This window comes from Polistes fuscatus, unplaced genomic scaffold (assembly GCF_010416935.1).
Source record: "Polistes fuscatus isolate 324 unplaced genomic scaffold, CU_Pfus_HIC Scaffold5, whole genome shotgun sequence".
Lineage (NCBI taxonomy): Eukaryota > Metazoa > Arthropoda > Insecta > Hymenoptera > Vespidae > Polistes > Polistes fuscatus.
This window is the reverse complement of record NW_025113129.1, coordinates 7,014,257-7,035,937: the sequence shown is the minus strand read 5'-3', so window position 1 is coordinate 7,035,937 and position 21,681 is coordinate 7,014,257. Positions and strand designations below refer to the sequence as shown.

Here is a 21,681-nt window from a genome sequence, read left to right as displayed (position 1 = left end):
TATGTATAATCTTTTCTATAGGTTTCCACCTAAGCGCCAGCGTGAATCCGCAATTGATATCTGCAACGTCTGGTGTCGCTAGATCTCAATTTAATGTAGCAGTAACTTTTGATCGGCGAAAAATCACATCGTGCAACTGTACTTGTTCCTCCAAGGCTTATTGGTGTGCACACGTAGTTGCTGTTTGTCTTCATAGAATACACATGGTAAACAATTGAAATATATTGTACCATCTTTAAGGGATGTTGCCAAACTATCTATACAAATTTTAGCAAGGAATAAGGAAGAGGGCAAACATTTGTTGTTGATAAGTGTATTTCTGTTGACATCACCTTCCAGTGCCAAGTACGTTTAAAGGGATGTTGCGAAGATAATACGATAACAAATGTAAGCGACAGTGGCCAAGTTTGGGCACACAGAATGTGCTCAAAGTTGCGACCGTGAACAATGCGGCATGCGCAAAAAGTTGAAAGATTTTCGGAATGCTCTAAAATTTTATGAATAGTTCCAATAGCTATAGTAATCCTTGCAACGAGGTTCTTAGTGACGTCAATCTATTCCATCAGTTCGCTTGTTCGATAGAAAACAATTACACCACTCTTATTATGAAAACGCCCTAGTACCAAAAGGTGATGTCAGTTGGCACACGTTCGCAAAGATAAAATGTTTGCCGTCTATCTCCCATAAAAATTTGTACAATTTTGCAACATTTTGTGTATGTGAAGATTAAAAGAAAAACGATGAAAAACTTATTAAACATTTTCAGCCAACACAAGTCTGCCTAAGAGCACCAGTTAGTGAATCCCTGTCGCGATTGCATCGAGATCAATTGCAAAAATTTGCTCAATATCTTATCAGCGAATTGCCACAGCAGATTCTACCCACTGCACAATTACTCTTGGACGAACTGTTGTCGGCTCAACCAAATGCCATCAATAGCTATTGTGGTGCTCCTGACCCTACGGCAGGTGCTTCGGCACACGATCAAACATCTTGGTATTTGGATGAGAAAACGTTGCACGATAACATTAAGAAAATTCTTATCAAGTTTTGTGTACCAGCGCCTATTGTGTTCAGGTAAACTTTCTTATAGTTACCATAAGCTTAGTTTCTAATCTTGGATCAACAAAATATTAGAAATTATAGGTGATTTATGGCATGAACTTTCGGTAAAGCCCAATAAGTAATCATCATTGCTAATACACTTAATTAAAGTCCTATTGGTTCGAACAACTTTCCTTTTTTTTTGTTTAAATATTTATATTATGAAATGAATGTTCATAATAAAATAATTTCGTAGAATGAACGTTGCTTAATGACATTTTACAGCGATGTAAACTATTTGAGCACCACCGCACCTCCAGCTGCTGCCGAGTGGTCGTCGCTTCTAAGACCATTGAGAGGTCGAGAACCAGAGGGAATGTGGAATCTGCTCTCAATCGTTCGTGAAATGTTCAAGAGAACAGATCGTAATGCAATTCCGCTTTTAGAAATTATCACGGAAGAGTGCATGGCCTGTGAACAAATAATTGTGTGGTGGTTTAACACCAAAGTAGCTTTGTTGAATGGTACAGGACATGGTGGTGGTAAACACGGTAATATGAATAGCAATGTTCACGCATCTCAACATGCATGTTCATCGCTTTGTGACGAAATTGTTGTGTTATGGAGATTGGCTGCTCTAAATCCTGGATTGTCACCAGCCGAACGAGAAATGCTTCATGAACAATTTTTGGCATGGCATATGAAAATTATTGACAAGGTAATATTATTAAGAATATTTTTATTGGGTTACCCAAAAATGTCGTACGTTTTTATCAATTAAAGCTATTGATTGATTTATTTTCAGGTCACAAAAAGTCGTGGTACATCTGTATCTCATAATTCACATAATAGAAATAATAGTATTAGTTATAAGGATTCATTGAAAAACGACTTGACTGTCTTTGTCGGCTTCAAAACAGCTCTTGAGGCGTGTTATTTAGATTGGGAAGAATATGCTCTGCCAGGGATCACGTACACAGCTGAAAGCAATCCCATGTATCATTGCCCATTTACGTGTTTTAGACATGTTGGCGATAGCAGTAATGAAGTAAATCAGGTTTGTTTATTGTTTCTCTCTCCTTCTGCGTGCATACATTATTTTTCGCAATATATTTCTGAATAAGTGTATAATATGAAAATATATATATCTGTGATAAAGGTGAATTCGAGTTCAGCGGTATTAAATTGTCAGCCACCAATTTCTCATCATCACAGCAGACGACCTCTATCCTTAGGTCTCGTAGAATTTAGTTATACGGATAGACGAAGATTGAATCCGCGAGAATTTCCAGGCTTGTGTTCAAGAGGTAGCGGTGGAGATGGAAATCGTAGCAGCGTTAGTTCGGAAGGTTTTTGCGAAAATGATACCGACATGGCAGACATTTCAGAACCTCGGCTATTACGGAGACGTGGATGTACTAGGTTAAATAATTGCGGAGATACAGATTCACAGGTTGATATGATCATTATAACCATTTGAAAGTAATCTTTTATTGATTAAAGAAATATGATAACGTATGATTATGTTTAATTCTTTAGGAGGGTGGAGGTAGTGAGTCATCATCGAACAGTAACGTCAGTTTAAAAAATGTTGAAGGCACGAATAAACATTGCTCTAATATCTCGTCGGAAAGTCAGAGTGATAGCAGTGAAAGTAGTAATAATAAAGCTACTAACGAAATGAAGTGTAGCAGGACGACTTTTGTCGACTATCGTGACAAATCGCGAACAGTAACAACTAAAACAACAGGAACTAAGACTGAGCAAGAATCTGAACAAGAAAATGATGCCTCCAGGAGACAATCAAAAGATGAAAGCTCATCCTCTAGCAGCGATAGTCCTTCTGGTGATGAATATAACGTGTATTATTATGATTCGAAGGCAACACTTAATAATACAGGAACTGATTCAAAAACAGAGTCATCTTTGACAGTTGTACCCAGCGCAAATACGTTGCTGGGTAATCTTAAGAAAATAGAAGATCCTTGGGGAATATTTCTTGCTAGAGCAGAGGGTCTCTATGCTCATGGGCATACAAGAGAGGCTTGTATACTTGGTGTTAAATTAGCTGAAGAATTACTAGCCAATCCTCCAGATTTAATGATCGAGGAACCTCCCCTGCCATCCAAGGGAAAAAAGAAAAAAGTAAAATCCAGAGTATAGATTGTATTTATTAACAACTTGACTGCCGCGCTAATTTTACATGTCTTTTTATTGTAAAGGTTACAATTTTAACCCTTTGCACTCCAATTACCAAAATTACTGGCAAACATCGCTCTTTTTCAGTTATGCTAATAAAAATAAATTTATTTTTATACAAGATTTTCTCTACTTTGTCTAATTAATTGGCCGACAATAAAAAATGTGATGGATGCAAAAGGTTAAAATAAGATATAAAACAATTTAATAATACTGGTAACGGGTGACTCCCAAGGCTTTAGTGAAAAGACAAACGCAGGTGTTCGTTGACCACCGTGGCAGTCAACGTGTTAAGCTTCTATCGATTTTAATATATTAGTCAGAGTTGATATTTAATAGATATAAAGTTTCAGCAACAAGTTAATCCAGCATCACATCAACTAACGTGCCTTGCCTCTGCCACTTTGGCTAAATGTTGCTTCTTGTGCACGGTACTCGCTGAAAATCCCGAAAATCACAATCTTGCATTCAGAGTAGGTCTCTACGGCTTAGAAATGGCGAGACCACCAGCAAATACGAAACCTTTAGAAGTAAAATTTATATTTATTAACAAAATTTAAGGTATTCTACGAGATTATCTTCTATCACGTAACTGTGTTATTTCTTTTTCCCAGGTCAAACTAGCACATCAAGAAAGCGAGCTCGTAAGTTTGTTGAAAAAAATACCCTTAGGTCAAGCAGAACTGAATATGGTGAGACAGAGAGCAGCGCATTTACGAGATGGGGTATTACGATCAAGAGGACACGCATTGCTACCAATTATTTTAGCAAGCTTTATATTCGACACTTTAAATACACCGAGTATGTTTACTTTTAACATACATAAGTCTATACATAAATTAAAATTTTTACACAAAACTTTTCTATTTTATTTTATTTTCATAGATTAATCATATACAGGGTGGGTCACCTAAATGTCTCTGTTGTTTATGGTCTTACGGGAAAAATTTAAAAAAAAAATTACGCTACTTGTATAGGACATATGTAAATTTGTCTTAAAGATCATTTTTTTTAAATTAATTATTCTTTTCTTAATGAATTTATATATCTTTCATCATGTTAGTCGGTTTATTAGGAATAAAATAAGAAATTAATTTATATTTAGAAAAAATTTTTAAAGGGTTTTATTTTTTTTAAATACTGAAGACCTTGAAATTTCAAAATATTCTCGAAAAAAGAAAAGTTAAGAAAAAGAAAACAAATATTTACAGGAGGTCCGGAAATTAGCAAAGAATCTGACGAAGCACTCGGTTTCGATGCAGCAGTTGCTGCTTTAGGACTCAAAGCGAACGTGAGTGAAGCGGATCATCCACTTCTTTGCGAAGGAACGAGACGTCAAAGGTACGTTGGTCGTAATTAAAAATTTCTCTAATATGAAGAAAATGAAGTTATTATTTATTTCTCAATCACTTTACAGGGGTGATTTAGCGATTACTCTGCTTGTACATTACAAGGATGCACCAGCTAAAGTAGCAAGAATAATGAACAAACTTTTGGATCGTGATGTTCATCAATTAATTAAGTCTCCTATTCTTAGTAGTTACTACACTGCTAATCTTATCACCAAGCCTGAGGCAAGAAATATATATGATTACAATAAGTATTATTTTGTTTGTATAATTCAGTTGGATTAAAAATAATTATAATATATTTTCCAGATGACAAATCATTTGCGGGAAGACGAATGTTTGTCGCCTTTAACAGGCACAGACGTTGGAAACGGTGACAACGCTATTAGCAATGGCAGTAGACCACACAGCAGTACTAGTGCAGAATTAGAAAGTAGCATGAATGCATTAACTCTTCAACCACCATTGGTACAGACTGTACCTACCAGAAATAAAGAAACTAGGTTTGTGTTGCAATAGTAATATCTGTAAACAGTATGACTTTATTTTTAACCAATTTTGTATTATTGTCTAGATACAAGAGTAAGCGAATATGTCCATCAATTCCTAATCAACCATCAGAAGCTGGTGCACATTTCATGTGTGAATTGGCTAAAACTGTATTAGCTAAAGCAGGTGGTAGTAGTTCAACTTCATTGTTCACCCAAGTATCAACGAATCAAAATCATCACGTACCACACAGAGCTTTACACATGTGCGCCTTCCAATTGGGCTTATATGCTCTCGGTCTTCATAATTGTGTCAGTCATAATTGGTTGAGTCGTACTTATTCTACTCATGTTTCTTGGATCACTGGACAAGCTGTGGAAATTGGTGCGCCGGCTATATGGTTCCTTATCGAAAGTTGGGAAGGTCATTTAACTCCTCCAGAAGCTGTCAGTATTGCTGATAAGTCTTCCAGAGGAAGCGATCCAAATATGGTCAGAGCGGCCGCAGAATTGGCACTTTCTTGCCTACCACATGCACATGCTCTTAATCCAAATGAAGTGCAGAGGGCTATTTTACAGGTAAACTTATGGAATCCTTAATGGAAGTTAAGACAATTATTTGGCATTTATGTATTAATATCTTTAAAATATTCACATTTTACAGTGTAAGGAACAAAGTGATGTCATGTTGGAAAAAGCATGCATCACGGTAGAAAACACGGCTAAAGGTGGTGGTGTTTATCCAGAAGTACTTTTTCAAGTTGCCAAATATTGGTACGAGTTGTACATCCGTGTAAGTTCTCAATATTACATTAAGCCCTATCTCTATATTTATTAAATAAAAAATTGATTAACGTTGTAATTGATATTTTTTTACATTTAGCACACACCCGGAGGAGAACAACAAGATGAGATGCCACATGATTCTTTACAGTTAGATCTTAACAGTGCCCTTTTAGTAGAACCTGGTCCTCCTGTAGATTTATCTGCAGGTCAAATGATACCAGGTCCAACACAGGCTGTCGTTGTAACTAGTACACAACCACCTCCTCAGCCATATCCTGCACATCCCACTATAACGACTCTGGCACCCTTGGGTACAGTACAACAGTATTACAATCACGAAGCACAAATAATACAACAACCAGGTGTTTAGATAAAAGTATTTTCTTTTTTTTCGGCGACATAAGAATAATATTAGTTTTTTTTAAATAACATAAATATTAATTAACATAAAACGTCTAACATCGACGTTATATGATCGAACGTACATATAATTATTTACGCATTATAAAATCATTATTCGTAATGCCTTCACGTTGGTCACACATTAACTAACAATGCATATAACCTTTGTTTCTCTTTCTTTCCAGGAGTTGGCATGCCATATGCGGTAGCCCCCTACAGTTTCGTACATCCGCATCATTCGATTCCAGCGTTTGGTGGACCGATGCCTACACATAGAGTAACTCTACCTCCCGCACCACCACACATGCAAATGTATCACACAGCCTTTCCACCTCATCCTAGATGCCCGCAGCATCCTCAACATCCGCAACATCCGCATCATCCACCGCCAACTGCACAGCCACCACCAGTGCCGCAATACTACGCACCGCAACCTCCGCCTCCGCCGGGAACGCATCATTTATTCACCATGCAACAAACCATGCCAGTTAACGTACGCGTTTTTTCTTTTCCCATTAGATAAACAAAAGAACAATTTAAAAAAACTATTCATTTATCATTGAAAATATATTTTTTTTATTAGGTTCAAGCAGGAGTAACTCATGGTCCTATTCCTGGACAAAGTGGTTTGCCTGGACCAGCATTAGTACAGGCTCAACCAATCATCTCTACTGTAAGACCGCAACCACAGGTTAATGTATATTACATTATTTTTAAATTATTTCTTTTCTTTTAAAATAATGCTTTTCTCTACTCCTTTTTTTTTTATCCATTAGGTTCATAATCAGAACCAACGATTTAGGCATCAACAATTTAGAGCATTAGTTGCGGCATATCGCGTAGGTATGCTAGCCTTGGAAACATTAGCTCGTAGAGTACACGACGACAGACCCCAGGCTAAATATGCACGAAATCCACCATATGGAGAAGACGTTAAATGGTTGTTTAGAGTTTCCAAACGTCTGGGTTCTCAATACCTTCACCAATTATGTGTTTGCACGGTGAACAGTATCGTAAGTCCGTTCGTTCTTCACGAAGTGGCACTCGAAGCAGCCCATTATCTCTCCAGAAATAATCCAACACTGGTTTTACAACACTTGAGATCGGCTCCTCTGGCACCGCTCGTACACAAATGTCAACAAATGTAAGTTACGATAAGCATAGCAACACACATCGTTGACATATCAAAACTATAAAAATAATAATAATTTGAATTCATGATAAATCCATAGGTACATTCAGTGCATGCATCAGAAGCTATATCATTTGGCACCTAGTGATTACGAGGACTTTGCCAGCGTAGTTTGTGCGGCAAGAGCAGCATTCCATATAACTCCAGAAGGGCACACGCAATTCAAAGAATGGCTTCAATCTATCAAAAGGTATTAATTACATTAAACAATAAGCTTTAGAAAAATAAATTTTTTTTCTTTTTTGGAACAACTGTGAAAGAATAAAAAAAAACGAAAGGATATATGATTTCAGATCTAAATCGTGCAACAAAGAACTATGGGCGCAGATCAATGCGGCGCTACAGCAAAATGGCAAATGACACAGAGCGGAACCAGGTACATCGAGAGGGACATCGATACCACCTCCTCCCTATCCAACATCAGCACCAGGTCCTGCAACAATTAATGCCGTAGCATCAGCACCTGCACCAGTACCAGCACCAGTACCAGTACCGGCACAAATACCGGCACCAGCACCAGTACCTGTTACGGCTACGGTAATTCCATCCGTATCACCAGTTACGACTACAACAACAGCCATAGCAATAACAACTACGCATAGCACGCCAAGTTTAGTTGTGCAGCATCAACCTTCTTCTTCCTCTCATCAAGAACGTCGGACACGTTCACGTATTGCAGGACACCCTCAACAAGCTAGACTTGGACAGGATTTTCATAATGTCTGTCTACGTTCTCCATCATGGAAACATCGTGTAAGTGGCAACGATAACAAAGGCAACAACATCGGATGACGTATGAGTTTTCCGTGTGGTTCGCACGACGGAAATCGTTTTAGGATTCTCGCTCATGGAAGATTCATCTCGGATATATTAACTTCCGTACAATCCAATTTGATCAACCCACGATGTCCATGATAACATAAGGCGAAATTGCTTACATTAAATGTTAAAAGGAAAATAATGAAAAGGACGAAAAAAATAATATAAAAAAAAATAGGAAAAGAAAATCTCATATCTAAGGATTATCGCGTGTTAAACTTATGAATTCGAATTACTCTCAAGAAAAAACAAAACGAAATTCGCACTTATTGTACATGGATTATATTGGACGTATATTGTCGTTCTTATTAGAAAAGAGTAACGATGTCAACTTAAAACACGCGTCGTCGTTCGTGTTAAATCGTTCTAATCAAAATTATATTTCTTTAACTCTTCGACTGCGGCACTTCACTTTCGCACGAATACCATCACAACAAACAATATTCGTAGATCAATCCCTGTGACGGAGTTTCGCACATCGTTTTATGCTCATTTATTTATCGTTCTCTATACGTATTTCGTAGTCAAAGGGTTAAATAATCTCGCGTACAGGCGAGTCTCGCGAATTCAAGAGAAATAGAGAGGGAGAAAGTTATCAAAAACAAAAGAAAAGATAAAAACTGACATATATATAAACAAAGAGATATGAAACGAAAAGTTAAGAAAAAATAATACGGACGAAAAAGAAAGAAAAAAAAAAGAAAAAGAAAAAAATGAAAATAAAATTGAAAATGAAAATGACATAATGAACAACCACTCTTCGTTTTTTAGTTAGATCGTACGTACGATCGTCCTTTAGCCGCAATTAGATAGGAAATTTTTATTTTCGAGACTCATTATCATAGATAGAATAAATTTTTCTCTCTTATTTTATTTTTGTAAACGATTAAAAAAAAAAAGGAAATTTTAATATCGACGATAATGCCTATTTATATAACTGTAATAGAAAAAAGTAAAAAAAGAAAAAAGAGAAAAGAAAAATCACACAGAACGTTTATCCAAATAAGGATATATATATATTTAAATATTTCTTCAAACACATTTAATGGAGAATTTTTATAGTCGTTAAAAATAAAATAAAAATAAGAAGAAAAGAAAAGAAAAGAAACATTCGGATTATCATAAATCAGTCGGAGAACTGATGATCTCCTTCAGCCAATTGTTCTTGTACTTTGATTGGCCTATTTTTTGTTTGTTTCTTTGTTCTCATTCATTAATTTTAATTATTATTATTATCATTATTATTATTATTATATGGTATTTTAATTTACCCTTTCCTTGTTATTTTTTTTCTTTTCTGTTTTTTGTTTTTTTTTTTACTATATCATAGACTTACAATATCTATATATTACACGCAGCTCTGCAGCATAATTCATCATTGTCTGTTGTTGATTAAAACACGACAATCCGTAAACGAAAAAAATGATCTCTGTAATTTTAAAATTTAAAAATAATAATTTGAAATATACGATAATAAAGGAACAAAGAGTTTATAGCTGACATATCACCTAAAAATTTGAGCCACCCACCCAAAATTTGCACGCCACAACAAAAACCGATAACGTTCTAATAGTACTTTTTTTTTGTTCTTCTATATAATTATTATTTTTTTCCAACTTAGAAATATAATTACGATAAGCTTAAGGATTCTAATTATTTTAAACAATTAATCGTATAAACTTTTTAGTCAACATGAAACGCATTTGATATTTTTCGGAACTAATTTGGACGAATTTTCAAGATAAAATATTTTTGGTGGCTTCTGAAAGAAAATGAAAAGAAGATATACTTAACATTAACAAAATTAGGTTCACACATATACACCACACACACGTTCAATGACCTGAATGAATTAAGTCCGCATCATCGTTAGCTATAGAAGAACGTATAGAAATAAAAAATAACATAAAAACTGAATAATCATAAAACAAAACATGGAATCATTAACTTGTCACTTTGTTACTTTGAAATTCGGTAGCCCAAGTGGATTATTAAGATTAAGTAATCGAAAATATCGATAAACAAACTCAAAAAAAAAGAAAAGAAATAAAGTAAAATTACCCTACTCGAGATAAACGGTAAGAAGGAGTAAAGAGATTTATTTTCAATATATAAAAATTAAAAAAAAAGATGAGAAGAAGAAGAAGAAGATGAAGTTTAAAAAACAATGCTGTACTCTTATGAATAATGCACGTCCGCGAATATGCTTTAAGTGTCGCGTGGACATTGTGGATATAATTAATAAATATATGTAATTATTATTGTTTTTAGTATGAACTCTAAACAGTGCCTCGTCGAAATCTATATAACAAAGAAATAAAATTAAAGAGAGAAAAAAAAAGAAATACAACCAAATAGTAATGGAAAAAAACACAAAATTCCCACAAATACTAAAAATAAAGAAAAAGAACATTTTACGCAACTGAAAAAATTCTATGAAAGGACGGCTCTTATCGTCCATTGGGGAGAGGGAAATAATGATCAATGAAAAAAAAAGAAAAAAACAGATAGAGAAAAAAAAACTCGTCTTAAAAATTATATTACTCTGTATCATTCGCCGGTGTTATTATAAAAAAAAAATTACACTGTTTTACCACTCAGAAAGAATTAGAAATTACGTACGCGCGTGCGCACGCAGCGCGTTACATATATAAATATAAATATATATAAAAGTAAATGTAAACTATATATAAATGTTTTTAAATCTCTTGAACGGCAGTACGCAGAATAATTGAAGAAAAAGATAAGGAAAATGTTGCGCATGATGTTTGTGTGTGTGTGTGTGCGCGCGCGCGCGTGCGCGTGTGTGTGACTCTATATGCAGGATATCTGAAGTTTTTCCGACCAAACGGTATTAGCATATTCTATGCACGAAAATCAATCGAAAAGAATTGATATTCTTTTGCCAGAAAATCTGTGTTGATTTTCGCCTTACAACAGTTTAAGTATTTCCGTCGCGCAAACCATATTCGTAATGAATGTCTGCATATTCTTGATTTGAAAATATTTTTGGCATTTATAGCATAAGAAAAGGTAAACATAATCGAATTTAAGATCAATCCCGTTGCTGAGTAAACGTGAACATTTATAATTATGAGTGAAATCATAACTTTTAAATGATCTACCTTTACTTAACATTTATTTTTTATTTTCGTGCATAAAATATGCTGACATCAGAATAACTTCAGACACCCTGTACATTAAGCAAAGGACTACATGAAAAATAATATAAACAGCTCATGTAATTCTTTGTTCCTTTTTACGTTTATTTTATTTTAACTAACATAAGTTTCTTTATTTTCTTTTTAATTTTTCAATTCCGCTGTTAAAATGATCTCATTATAACATAAAATATGTATTTGAGGAACGTTCATTTTGTGAATGTATGTTGTAGGACGCGTACTTTACGTAGAATCGATAACATTATCCATAGCGAATAATAATTAACTAAGTATTCTAAGTAGCCTACTTTATTAGCAAACTCTTTATCGGAACATTACAATCTGCAATTTTAACTGTATGAAAGATTTAACGATAATGATAAAAGAAAATGATTAAGAAAAGACGCGAAAATAAGAAAGAGAGACACGAAGAATTATATACACATACACATTATAGAGGTACAGAACATGACACAGAAAGTCCTCACGTAGATCGCTAGCATCCTATTTATTTCTCTGTCGAACATAACATATATTCATATACATTTACACAACGTGATCAACGTAAAGCATTACAAATTGTTTTTTTATTTATTTAAATCATTGCTGTAATAAATTTCAATGGGTTTCTAATTTTCTTTTTTTTTGTGATCACTAATCCAAGAAAATTGAATTGTTCGATTGGAAAAAAGTAAACTTATTTTGTACTATTTGGATAAAAATAAAAACAATTTGTAAGACTTTATATGGGTCATCCGTTGTATGTGTGTATATAAAAGGTATCCAGTTGTATGTGAGAAGAATCCACATTTGGTATACTTGCTACATACAACCAGACACTCTGTATATACAGTGTGTCCCGACTTGTTTCCATATAACAATACCAGGAAACATTATTATTATTAGAAATATGAAAAGAAAAGATCTACCAGACAAAAATTGATATGTGAATTGAAAAAATTTGTGCTGCGATCACCGAAATTAGAAAAGTAATCAATCTATTCTTGTACAATATCAAACAAAAATTATCTCGTATTTTTGCTATAATTTTTGAACGAAGCTATTTGTCACATGCTGTTTCTATATTATTTTTCTTTTATTTTTACTCATAGAATATGTAGGTATCGTTATACGGAAAAAAGTCGGGATATCCTGTATAATATAATATAAATACATACATATATACTTATAACAGATAAGTAAATACTATATGTGCATTTGAATATACATAAATATAGACAAATTTACGAAAGAATGAGAAAGTATCGTTCGAAGTAAGTAAATAAGTATCCATGTATTAATTTACGTGTACCGTTCGAGTCTGTGAACAAAAAAAAATATATATAAATATATAGAATATAATCTCACAGTACATACGTGAGAAAATGATTGTTCGAAAGTCGCGATCTTATTCTCCACATTTTTAACGATCGCAAAATGTAGAAAATCCAGAAAGAAAGAAAGAGTGTGAGATAGAAAGAAAGAAAGAAAAATGGAGAGCGTAAGAGAGCACGACGAGAATTATATTTTTACACTTGATCAGAAAAAAAGCTGAAATAAGTGCTACGTGAGAAAAAAAAAATAAAAAATAAAAGTAAAAAATAAAAGAAAGATAAAGTGAAGATGATTTAACGCCGCGGGGCGACGTTAGACTCTTATTTTAGTCTTATTAAGGATCCAAACGGTATCAGTGTATCGTAGAAATACGTGAGATCTAATTAAAAAAAAAAACTTAATAAACTCGAAAGAGATATCTACCATGTCAATTATGAAATTGGTTGGAAATCTTAAGATAGTGTCGAGCAGGTGTCGTCCTCTCGATCATTTTTCAAAACTCTAAAATTAAGAAGACATCTTTCTTTTTATCCGAAAATTGCAATTCGTTTGATATTTCTATTTTTGAAGTATTTCTATTAAAAATGAAATGAAAAATCAAATTTTATTATTTATCAGATCAGTATTTTTTAAACATTTTCAAAATTACGTTCGATGTCATTGAATGTATTCCAACGTACAGAAAAAAATGTCTACAAAAAGTACGTGAAAGGTAAAATCTGAAGATCTTAAAATACTGATCAAATAAATAAAAGTGACAACAATTGATGATAAACAATAAAAAAAAAATACCGTTGAGAGAAAAAATGTTCTCTAATTTTTATAGCGATCTCAAAAGGCGATACACTTTTACTTGCGTGTGTTACACGGCTCGAACAATGCGTAAGTTCGAATATGTGTTCAATAATTTAATAAAAAAACGAAGAAGGAGGAGGGAGGGAAATGAATTAAAAAAGATAAAGACATAAATATATAAATAAAAAAAAAAAAAGAATAACCTCTCCGTCGAAAAACTCTCTCGCGAGTTTTCCGTACGCGGAAAATAAGAAATGCGCCGTTAAAAGTAACACGCGTCGAATCACCCTGTGCGTTTAAAATCTTAAAGGCGACGAACCTTCTTTTCCGACATAACTGTGAAAAAACGTAGGGAAAATTTACGTTTTTTTTTTTAGAAAAAAAAAACATTAAAAAGCGAGTACTTTTTAGCCAGTAGTCGCGCGTTTAGAGTATCGATCGCCAACAGCTCAGGTATAATCACGATGACGATGACGATGAAGATAAGCAAACAAAAAATACACGTAAAAGTAAAAAGTTTTTAAAAAAGCAAAGGAAGAGAGAAAAAGAGAGAGAAAGAGAAAAAAAAGAAGATAAGAAATAAAAAAAAAAGGCAGAAAGAAAATAAAAAAGATAGGAAGGTTTTTATAAACTGCAAAGTACGAACATTCCGTGGTAACTTAGCGAAAAAAAAATCTTCTATCATCCCGATTCGTTGTAAGAGGAAAGATATTTTTTTGTGCGTAATAATCATTGAGATCTCGAGTGTGTATAAGAAAGAAAAAAGAAGAAAAAATAGAAAAAAAACAGAAAAAAATTAATACAGGATCCGTGGATCATTAATACTAGCATCCGTGGACGAATTAAAAGCGGATCTTGTCGAAATTGCGACATGAATATCTATCGTTATTAAGAAAAAAAAATCAAAAAAAAGATATAAAAAAAACGAATTTTCTATCGAGCAATGTTGTAGCAAAATCGTACATGTTACTGAAATATACAAACATACACACATATATACATACATACATACATATATACATACATACATACATACATACATACATACATACATACATACATACATACATACATACATACATACATACATACATACATACATACATACATACATACACACATAAATACATGCATCTGCTTTCTGCACTTTCCAGCAATCATTTTTAAGGAGCTGGATTAGATGATAAATACATAAATAAATAAAAATAAAATCCATCTTCTTCGAGTGACTGGAATAAACGATCGATCGAATGTTTTAGAAAAAAAAGAATTAAATTAAATTAAATTAAATTGAATTAAATTAAAATAAAATAAAATAAATTAAAATAAAATAAGACAAGAAGAACAAACAATGTATATCTTAGAATAATTCAAAATGACGTATTTACGTACGCATAGCCACAAGAAATTTGGATATTCCTTATTAACAAATGGGAATTTAGGCTACGGTAATATTACGTCGCAGGATAGTCGTTCATTTGTGATATATTTTCTTGAAATAGAAACTACGACAATTAATAAAAATAATAGAAATATTTCCAAGGAAACATATGTAAAAAAATGCAGAATTTAGAAATTCTACATTTACAATATTTAAGAAAATCGCATTTAACCCTTACCCTACGGCATGCTGTGGCTTGAGTATCGTTCGTGTGTACGTAAATACGACCCCTATATGGGTCGGTTAGTCGTTCATACGGGGCCTTTGCATGTACGACCTGTATATTGGTCGCTAGTAACGAAAGGGTTAAATATTCCTTTGTTTTTAATATAATAAAATCATATCCTGTGACGTAGCAATTTACATAAGTTAAGTAAGTACAAAGTTTGAATTATCGAGATATGTATTATTTTATATTAAGAATGAGGATAGTGCAAAGATGTTTTCTCGACCGGTGCTTTCGATGATAAGAATAATAATAATAATAATAACAACATAATCGGGCAAAATAATTGACTGGATTTTTTTCAAAATTACGATAGATGACTACAACAAAAGATGAGCTTTTTATTTTAAAAACGATGTAAATCTTAATTTTAGAAAACAAAAATCAGTTAATGACATTTGTTATTTTAATCAAATTTTTTCGTTGGCAAATAAAAAAAAAAGGATGAAGTCGCACAACTTTCTAAATAAACGGCTCAAATAATAATAATAATTATAGCATACAAAATAAAATTCAAACTTAAACGAACAAATACAAACGAGAAGATTTTTATTTCAATGTTTAAAATAACGTGATTCTACTCTCGACGGCCCGTATCATCGAAAAAGATGATTGCACTTGTCCTCCGTGTCGGCACATTTATGGTGTAATTTTAAAGAGGGGGAGGGAGTGAAAAAAATAAAGGAAAAAAATATAATGGAAGAAAAAATGTAGTGTCGTTGAACGTGTGCTACGTCAAATCGAGGTCTCCGTTTTGAACGATTTAATTAAAAAAAAAAATAATAAAATATTCATTCTATTCGACATTAACCTTAAACTTTTTCGATTATCATCCCAAATTTCGATCGCATGAAAAATTGAACGAAACAAAATTGTACATTATATTTATTATTTGTGTCAATAAGAAAAATATATATATAAATATAATTATATATAAATTTAACGTCCAAAAAAAGACGCATTTAAGAGTATAATAGACAATTCATAACAAAAATATAAGTCTAAAAAAAAATAGAAAAAGGAAAGAAAATACTACCAATGTATATATTAAAAAACAAAAAAATATCTTTGATGGACGCCTTCGTGAAATTGACATGATTTTCAATGAAGATCACGTTTAAAGATAATCGTTCCAAAAATTTTTCTTTGATTTTAATTACGCGATCTGGCGTGCGAATCATGTAGGATAGGCCGAATAAATTGAAAAAAAAAAATAAAAATAAGAAAAATAAAAATGAAATAGAAACTGAAATCGAACGTCTTTAAAAACGTTGCGTTTCCTTTTTCTTTTAATAATAAATATATGCATTTAGAAATGTAAAATTATATATGGTCTTTTGGTTGTTAGCCTTTAATTTAGAAATATTAGTATTTATTCTATTTTTCCAGAGTCTAATCATAATTAATCTCATGATTAGGTCTATCCTACGGTCGATCAACGACAATTTCATTCTATAAATATAATCGTCATGAGGCCATACGATCATCATATTTAAATATCAGGATTATTCTTCAATTCGTGAAATTGTAGTGCATATTAGCCTTTTTTCAACTTCTAGATGTTAAAAGACGAAAAATAATATTTTATAAGCCTGCGTATATATTTATAAACATATATATATATATATATATATATATATATATATACATATACATATATGTGTGTGTGTGTGGTGTTAATACATAATGGATAGATCCTGGAAACGTAAACCAATATGGATATATATATATATATATATATGTTATAAATATATACCGATATGTACAATTCAACAAATCATGTGGATAACATTGTTATAAGAAAAAAAAATATCCTTAAGTGGCCTCGTTATGTTCTATGAAATGAGGGGCCACTTGCTTACTCTTCTACGAACTAAAAAATAAGAGTATGTAAAATTTGTCATTACTCCTAACGAGATAATTATTAATTATAGTATTATTGTGGCTATTATGACATGGTAATCATGAATGTTGTGGAGTGGATCTATTTATGAATCCGTCGATCGTTAATGTAATCAAATGTGTTCTGCGTGACTTTTAATAGAACACTTCAAATCTACAGTTACTTTTCTAACCCTTTCTCATATTCATCCGATCCTTTAATTCTATACTTAAATTTACAACAATAAAATATTAATATTTCATAAAATAAATATTATTACATCCTACGTATGTTTATTTCTATTTCTCTATTTCTATGCCAGCCATACTCAACTTGCGACCCGCCAAGCCTTCTAGTGCGGTTTGGCATGCCCTGTCATTTTTTGTATTTTAGTAGCCAAAATTGACTGCCGTTTACTTTTCTCATAATTTAATTTTGCTTTTGTACAACTAATTTATAAACGCCCTGTATATGTTGACGTTACTTTATAAAATGAATAGCTAAACCTAAAAATAAATATACCAATTTGTTTAACCATTTGAGCGTTAAAGTCTCCGAAAATCTTCATGAACGATAATGAGGGTAAAGCCAATCAAATTGAAATTGGTCGTTGATTAATGTAATGGTATAATTTAATTTGTCCGTGCATTCCCCTCTTTATTAGACTTTTTTTAAGTTGAGATATAACACTAATATTAACTAAAATAATTCAAAATCGTATCCTGTAATCTGTTAAATGAATCAATTCTATAATATTGAATGTCGATCAATATAATATATAATCTAATTTATTTTTCTATGATAATGCAGTTTTCTTTTTTTCCTCTCTGATCTTGTGTCAAAATATTGGTCTAAATTTTCTTTTATGAAATTACGTTTTAGAAAATGTTGATATGTCTCCACACGGCCAATAAATGGATTTTGTAATCACCAATCAGCATGCTGGACAAATTTTCGTCTTTGAATTGGAAAACAAAAATCACGTATGATAAAGATATGTACAAACTTTTCCTTTTGATTGCTTATGTTTTTTTTGAGGCTTAGTTACATGATAAAAAAATAAAAGAAGTCTTTGTAAAATATTAATATGAATTATGAAAAATAAACATTAGATTCAGAATTGTTTTTTCCTGAAGGATCGACACTCTATATGAAATTTAAATGTTCATATTCATAGGCGAAAGTATCACGTAAATATTAGATTCGTTTAAAATTATAAGTAATACTGTATTTGATTGTTTATTCGTAAATAAAATGCCAAAGGTACGAAGAAGTAAAAAATCTCCACCCGATGGTTGGGAATTAATTGAACCAACATTAGAAGAGTTAGAACAAAAAATGCGCGAAGGTAAATAAACTATGATACATTTTAAGGTTAATAGTTATCCTATCGAATTCTTTTTTGTAATTACTTTAAAGGAAAAAAATACTTAAATTATTCTGTATTCAGCCGAAACAGAGCCACATGAAGGTAAACGTAAACAGGAATCTTTATGGCCGATATTTAAAATTCATCATCAAAAATCACGGTACATATATGATCTATTTTATAGACGAAAAGCTATAAGTCGCGGTAAGTTTTCCTTTATTTTGATTATTATTCGGTATTATCTATAGAATCCTAAATATATACACGTTTTATTTTCCAATGTATTGTTAATTATTGTTATATGTATCATAGTTGTATAATTTGCCATAATCTTGTACCACTTGCAGAATTGTACGACTACTGTTTGAATGAAAACATAGCGGACCAAAATCTCATAGCAAAATGGAAAAAAGTTGGATATGAAAACTTGTGTTGTTTGCGGTGTATACAAACAAGAGATACAAATTTTGGTACAAATTGTATTTGTCGTGTACCAAAAGGCAAATTAGAAGAAGGGAGAATAGTGGAGTGTATACATTGTGGTTGTAGAGGATGTTCTGGTTGATATGTAATTTTATTAATTAAGATATAACATATACATAAAGTTATAATAATAATAATAATAATAATAATAATAATAATAATAATAATAATAATAATAGTGGTAATAATAATCACTTCTTACCTTGCAATGTGTTTCAGCATTTGCTACTATGTATTTTGTTTCTTATAACTAAGTTACATCTTCTTATATATATTTATACATTTGATGTATTCGCTTTATTTTACATATTTCGTTCATTATAATGAATAGTTACAAACTATAGTAAAATTTAAGTCGCTTGTGAAATTGATATTTTTTAGTACTTTTCCAACTTTATCGACCGATGATATACATGCTTTATATTCTGTTATGTAAATATCATATAATTTTGTAAATATAAAAAATATAAAATATTATTATTATCAGCTTTTTCTACTGTTATTTAATATTAATTGTATTATAAATGAAAAATAAGAACAATATAATTGAAAATGTAGACAAATTGAGAAGATAATTCATATTTCCCGCCAATTTTCTGCACCGAAAACATTAGGTATATTGACTACTACTCATTCTGTTTCTCTTTTTGCTCCATTAGATGCAATTATACTTATAGTTCGTAGCATTTTTTCAACAACTTACGTCGTAAATCGCAGTCATATGAAAAATAAAAAATCAGGATCCCTTGACGTTGCTTCGTTTATTTAACTAGGTAAGAAAGAAATAACATTTTACTCCCAAGTGATTATTTTTGATAGTAAAGTAAGATATATTGAAAATGTAACTTATATATTTACAGAAATTGTTACACAATAATGGGAAATGCTGGGAGTAATCAAACAGTCAGTCATAGCCATAATCCAAGCAGAGATCGTCATGGTAAAGAACATGCACCACCTTCTCCAGGAAAGGAAGGTCAGGCATTCGTATTTGACAAAAAGTCTGATCAAAAGCTAGTCTTCCAATCATCTCAAGAAGAAGAAGAGCCTTATTATACTAAAGTATTTAACACTATAGAAATTGATTGTGACAATAGATATATACTTGGTTTTTTATATAAATAACTTAATAGGATAGAAATAACTTTGGTGGGCCACGTCCAAGATCTAATACAGTGTCTGAAGGAACGAAAGTTACCGATAGCAAAGTATTGCCTACCGTTTTTAAATGGGAAGGCGGCGGTAAGCAAGTATATATTAGTGGAACGTTCACAGGATGGAAAACATTGCCTATGGTAAAAAGCCATGGTGATTTTGTTACTATTATTGATCTACCAGAAGGAGAACATCAGTACAAATTCTATGTCGATGGAGAATGGAGGCATGACCCTGGTTTGGTAAGATGTAGATCTACTAATTTATTTCAATTTACTTCTATTGTAAGAACATATATTAAAAGAACGATCAATAAATCATATTTTTAGAAAATAGTTGACAATGGTATGGGTTCTAAAAACAATTTAGTATCGGTAAGAAAATCAGATTTTGAAGTTTTCCAAGCACTTGCTAAAGATAGTGAGGGTGTTTCAAGCAGCATTCAAACTGAATATGGTCAAGAAATACCACCTCATAAACCATGGGAGAAAGTAGTTGGACCACCAATCTTACCACCACATTTGTTGCAAGTTATTCTTAATAAAGACACACCATTATCAGTAAGTAATTATGAAAGAATTAATCTCTATTAATATTTTTTAAAACTCTATAGGAAATATGCATTAATTATTAAAAATTTTTTCAGTGCGAGCCAACTCTTTTACCTGAACCAAATCATGTAATGTTAAATCACTTATATGCTTTAAGTATTAAAGACAGTGTAATGGTTTTATCAGCCACACATCGCTATCGAAAAAAATATGTAACTACCCTCCTATATAAACCAATTTAATGATTTACGTTATTCCTGTGTACAACTGTGATAATTATGATTAGTTATTTTGAAACTATATCATTATATATGAATGAAGAATTACACTTGTTATTCAAATATCAAAAACTATAGGTAAGGTGAATTATAAATAACAAAAGTTGCTCAAGTGTAAAATATTTATTCTAATAATTAATATTTATTAAAGCGAGTCAAGTATTCATATATTTTTTAGAGGCATAAAGAATATAGTGCTATTATATAATTCCTCGAATTATGCAAAAAGGAAATTAATTGCGATTACTATTTAATAGGTAATAATACATTTTCTGTAATCATTATATGATATTTAAGCAATTATAAAAGCCCTATTGCATTAAAATTATTATTTAAATATTAGTGTTAATTATTTCTCATAAATACACATAAGGTGATTTAAATTTTATTTTAAGAAATTAAGATTCGTCAAGATTCTCTGATGCAACCGTGACAATGAAAAAACTTTCCTAGTAGAATTTAGTGCTAGGGATTTTCCTTTACTCTTTACAGACTAAAACTAATCTTATAAATGTAAAGAAAATCGGAAAGTACCTAGCACAAGTGGCGTGAGCAATTGCGACAACTTACGATAGTGACGAAAAACATAATCGACTTCTCGCAAGGATCGAATTATGACAAATAGTTTTTCGAAAGCAGCGCATAGAGACGAAATTTGCGAATATTTTCGATACTACTCGCTTCAATTGATATGAAAATAGCCTATCTCTATCGCTATTCTACGTT

At 31.8% G+C, this 21,681-nt stretch overlaps 3 protein-coding genes across 18 annotated transcripts in view; all 3 read left to right on the top strand.

Annotated features, from left to right (window-relative positions):
• Positions 1 to 8,881, top strand: part of LOC122522241 (zinc finger SWIM domain-containing protein 8 homolog) — a 42,056-nt gene extending 33,175 nt beyond the window's left edge. For 10 of the 16 annotated variants that reach the window (XM_043643129.1, XM_043643113.1, XM_043643115.1 and 7 more), the window contains exons 4-22: positions 22 to 206; positions 767 to 1,077; positions 1,330 to 1,762; positions 1,850 to 2,101; positions 2,204 to 2,497; positions 2,584 to 3,189; positions 3,591 to 3,773; positions 3,858 to 4,044; positions 4,455 to 4,584; positions 4,661 to 4,817; positions 4,902 to 5,095; positions 5,167 to 5,659; positions 5,745 to 5,873; positions 5,964 to 6,228; positions 6,454 to 6,761; positions 6,852 to 6,959; positions 7,045 to 7,412; positions 7,501 to 7,650; positions 7,739 to 8,881. In XM_043643129.1, coding sequence (XP_043499064.1) covers positions 22 to 206; positions 767 to 1,077; positions 1,330 to 1,762; positions 1,850 to 2,101; positions 2,204 to 2,497; positions 2,584 to 3,189; positions 3,591 to 3,773; positions 3,858 to 4,044; positions 4,455 to 4,584; positions 4,661 to 4,817; positions 4,902 to 5,095; positions 5,167 to 5,659; positions 5,745 to 5,873; positions 5,964 to 6,228; positions 6,454 to 6,761; positions 6,852 to 6,959; positions 7,045 to 7,412; positions 7,501 to 7,650; positions 7,739 to 7,820 — 4,835 coding nt within the window. In that variant the 3' untranslated portion in view covers positions 7,821 to 8,881. The remainder of the gene's footprint in view (positions 1 to 21; positions 207 to 766; positions 1,078 to 1,329; positions 1,763 to 1,849; positions 2,102 to 2,203; positions 2,498 to 2,583; positions 3,190 to 3,590; positions 3,774 to 3,857; positions 4,045 to 4,454; positions 4,585 to 4,660; positions 4,818 to 4,901; positions 5,096 to 5,166; positions 5,660 to 5,744; positions 5,874 to 5,963; positions 6,229 to 6,453; positions 6,762 to 6,851; positions 6,960 to 7,044; positions 7,413 to 7,500; positions 7,651 to 7,738) is intronic. The other 6 variants (XM_043643124.1, XM_043643127.1, XM_043643126.1 and 3 more) reach the window with 6 other exon arrangements.
• Positions 8,882 to 18,268: 9,387 nt separating this feature from the next.
• On the top strand, positions 18,269 to 19,446 carry LOC122522238 (protein BUD31 homolog). The gene is made up of 3 exons (XM_043643109.1): positions 18,269 to 18,467; positions 18,570 to 18,692; positions 18,836 to 19,446. The coding sequence occupies exons 1-3, from the start codon at positions 18,374 to 18,376 to the stop codon at positions 19,051 to 19,053; spliced, it is 435 nt and encodes a 144-aa protein (XP_043499044.1). The 5' UTR covers positions 18,269 to 18,373; the 3' UTR covers positions 19,054 to 19,446.
• A 130-nt stretch (positions 19,447 to 19,576) lies between these two features.
• Positions 19,577 to 20,931, top strand: LOC122522235 (5'-AMP-activated protein kinase subunit beta-1-like). Its single transcript, XM_043643107.1, has 5 exons — positions 19,577 to 19,744; positions 19,832 to 20,033; positions 20,105 to 20,368; positions 20,456 to 20,686; positions 20,773 to 20,931. Exons 2-5 carry the CDS (start codon positions 19,848 to 19,850, stop codon positions 20,917 to 20,919), a joined length of 828 nt encoding a protein of 275 aa, XP_043499042.1. The 5' UTR covers positions 19,577 to 19,744; positions 19,832 to 19,847; the 3' UTR covers positions 20,920 to 20,931.
• Positions 20,932 to 21,681: the final 750 nt, after the last annotated feature.

What these genes read in the sequence shown, in the direction of transcription:
- LOC122522238 (XM_043643109.1), top strand. Translation starts at nt 18,374, where the DNA reads ATGCCAAAGGTACGAAGAAGTAAAAAATCTCCACCCGATGGTTGGGAA. An exon ending in AGAACAAAAAATGCGCGAAG is followed by an intron (nt 18,468 to 18,569) that starts GTAAATAAACTA and finishes TTCTGTATTCAG; the next exon opens with CCGAAACAGAGCCACATGAA. An exon ending in ACGAAAAGCTATAAGTCGCG is followed by an intron (nt 18,693 to 18,835) that starts GTAAGTTTTCCT and finishes TACCACTTGCAG; the next exon opens with AATTGTACGACTACTGTTTG.
- LOC122522235 (XM_043643107.1), top strand. Translation starts at nt 19,848, where the DNA reads ATGGGAAATGCTGGGAGTAATCAAACAGTCAGTCATAGCCATAATCCA. An exon ending in AAGAGCCTTATTATACTAAA is followed by an intron (nt 20,034 to 20,104) that starts GTATTTAACACT and finishes ATAACTTAATAG; the next exon opens with GATAGAAATAACTTTGGTGG. An exon ending in ATAAAGACACACCATTATCA is followed by an intron (nt 20,687 to 20,772) that starts GTAAGTAATTAT and finishes AAATTTTTTCAG; the next exon opens with TGCGAGCCAACTCTTTTACC.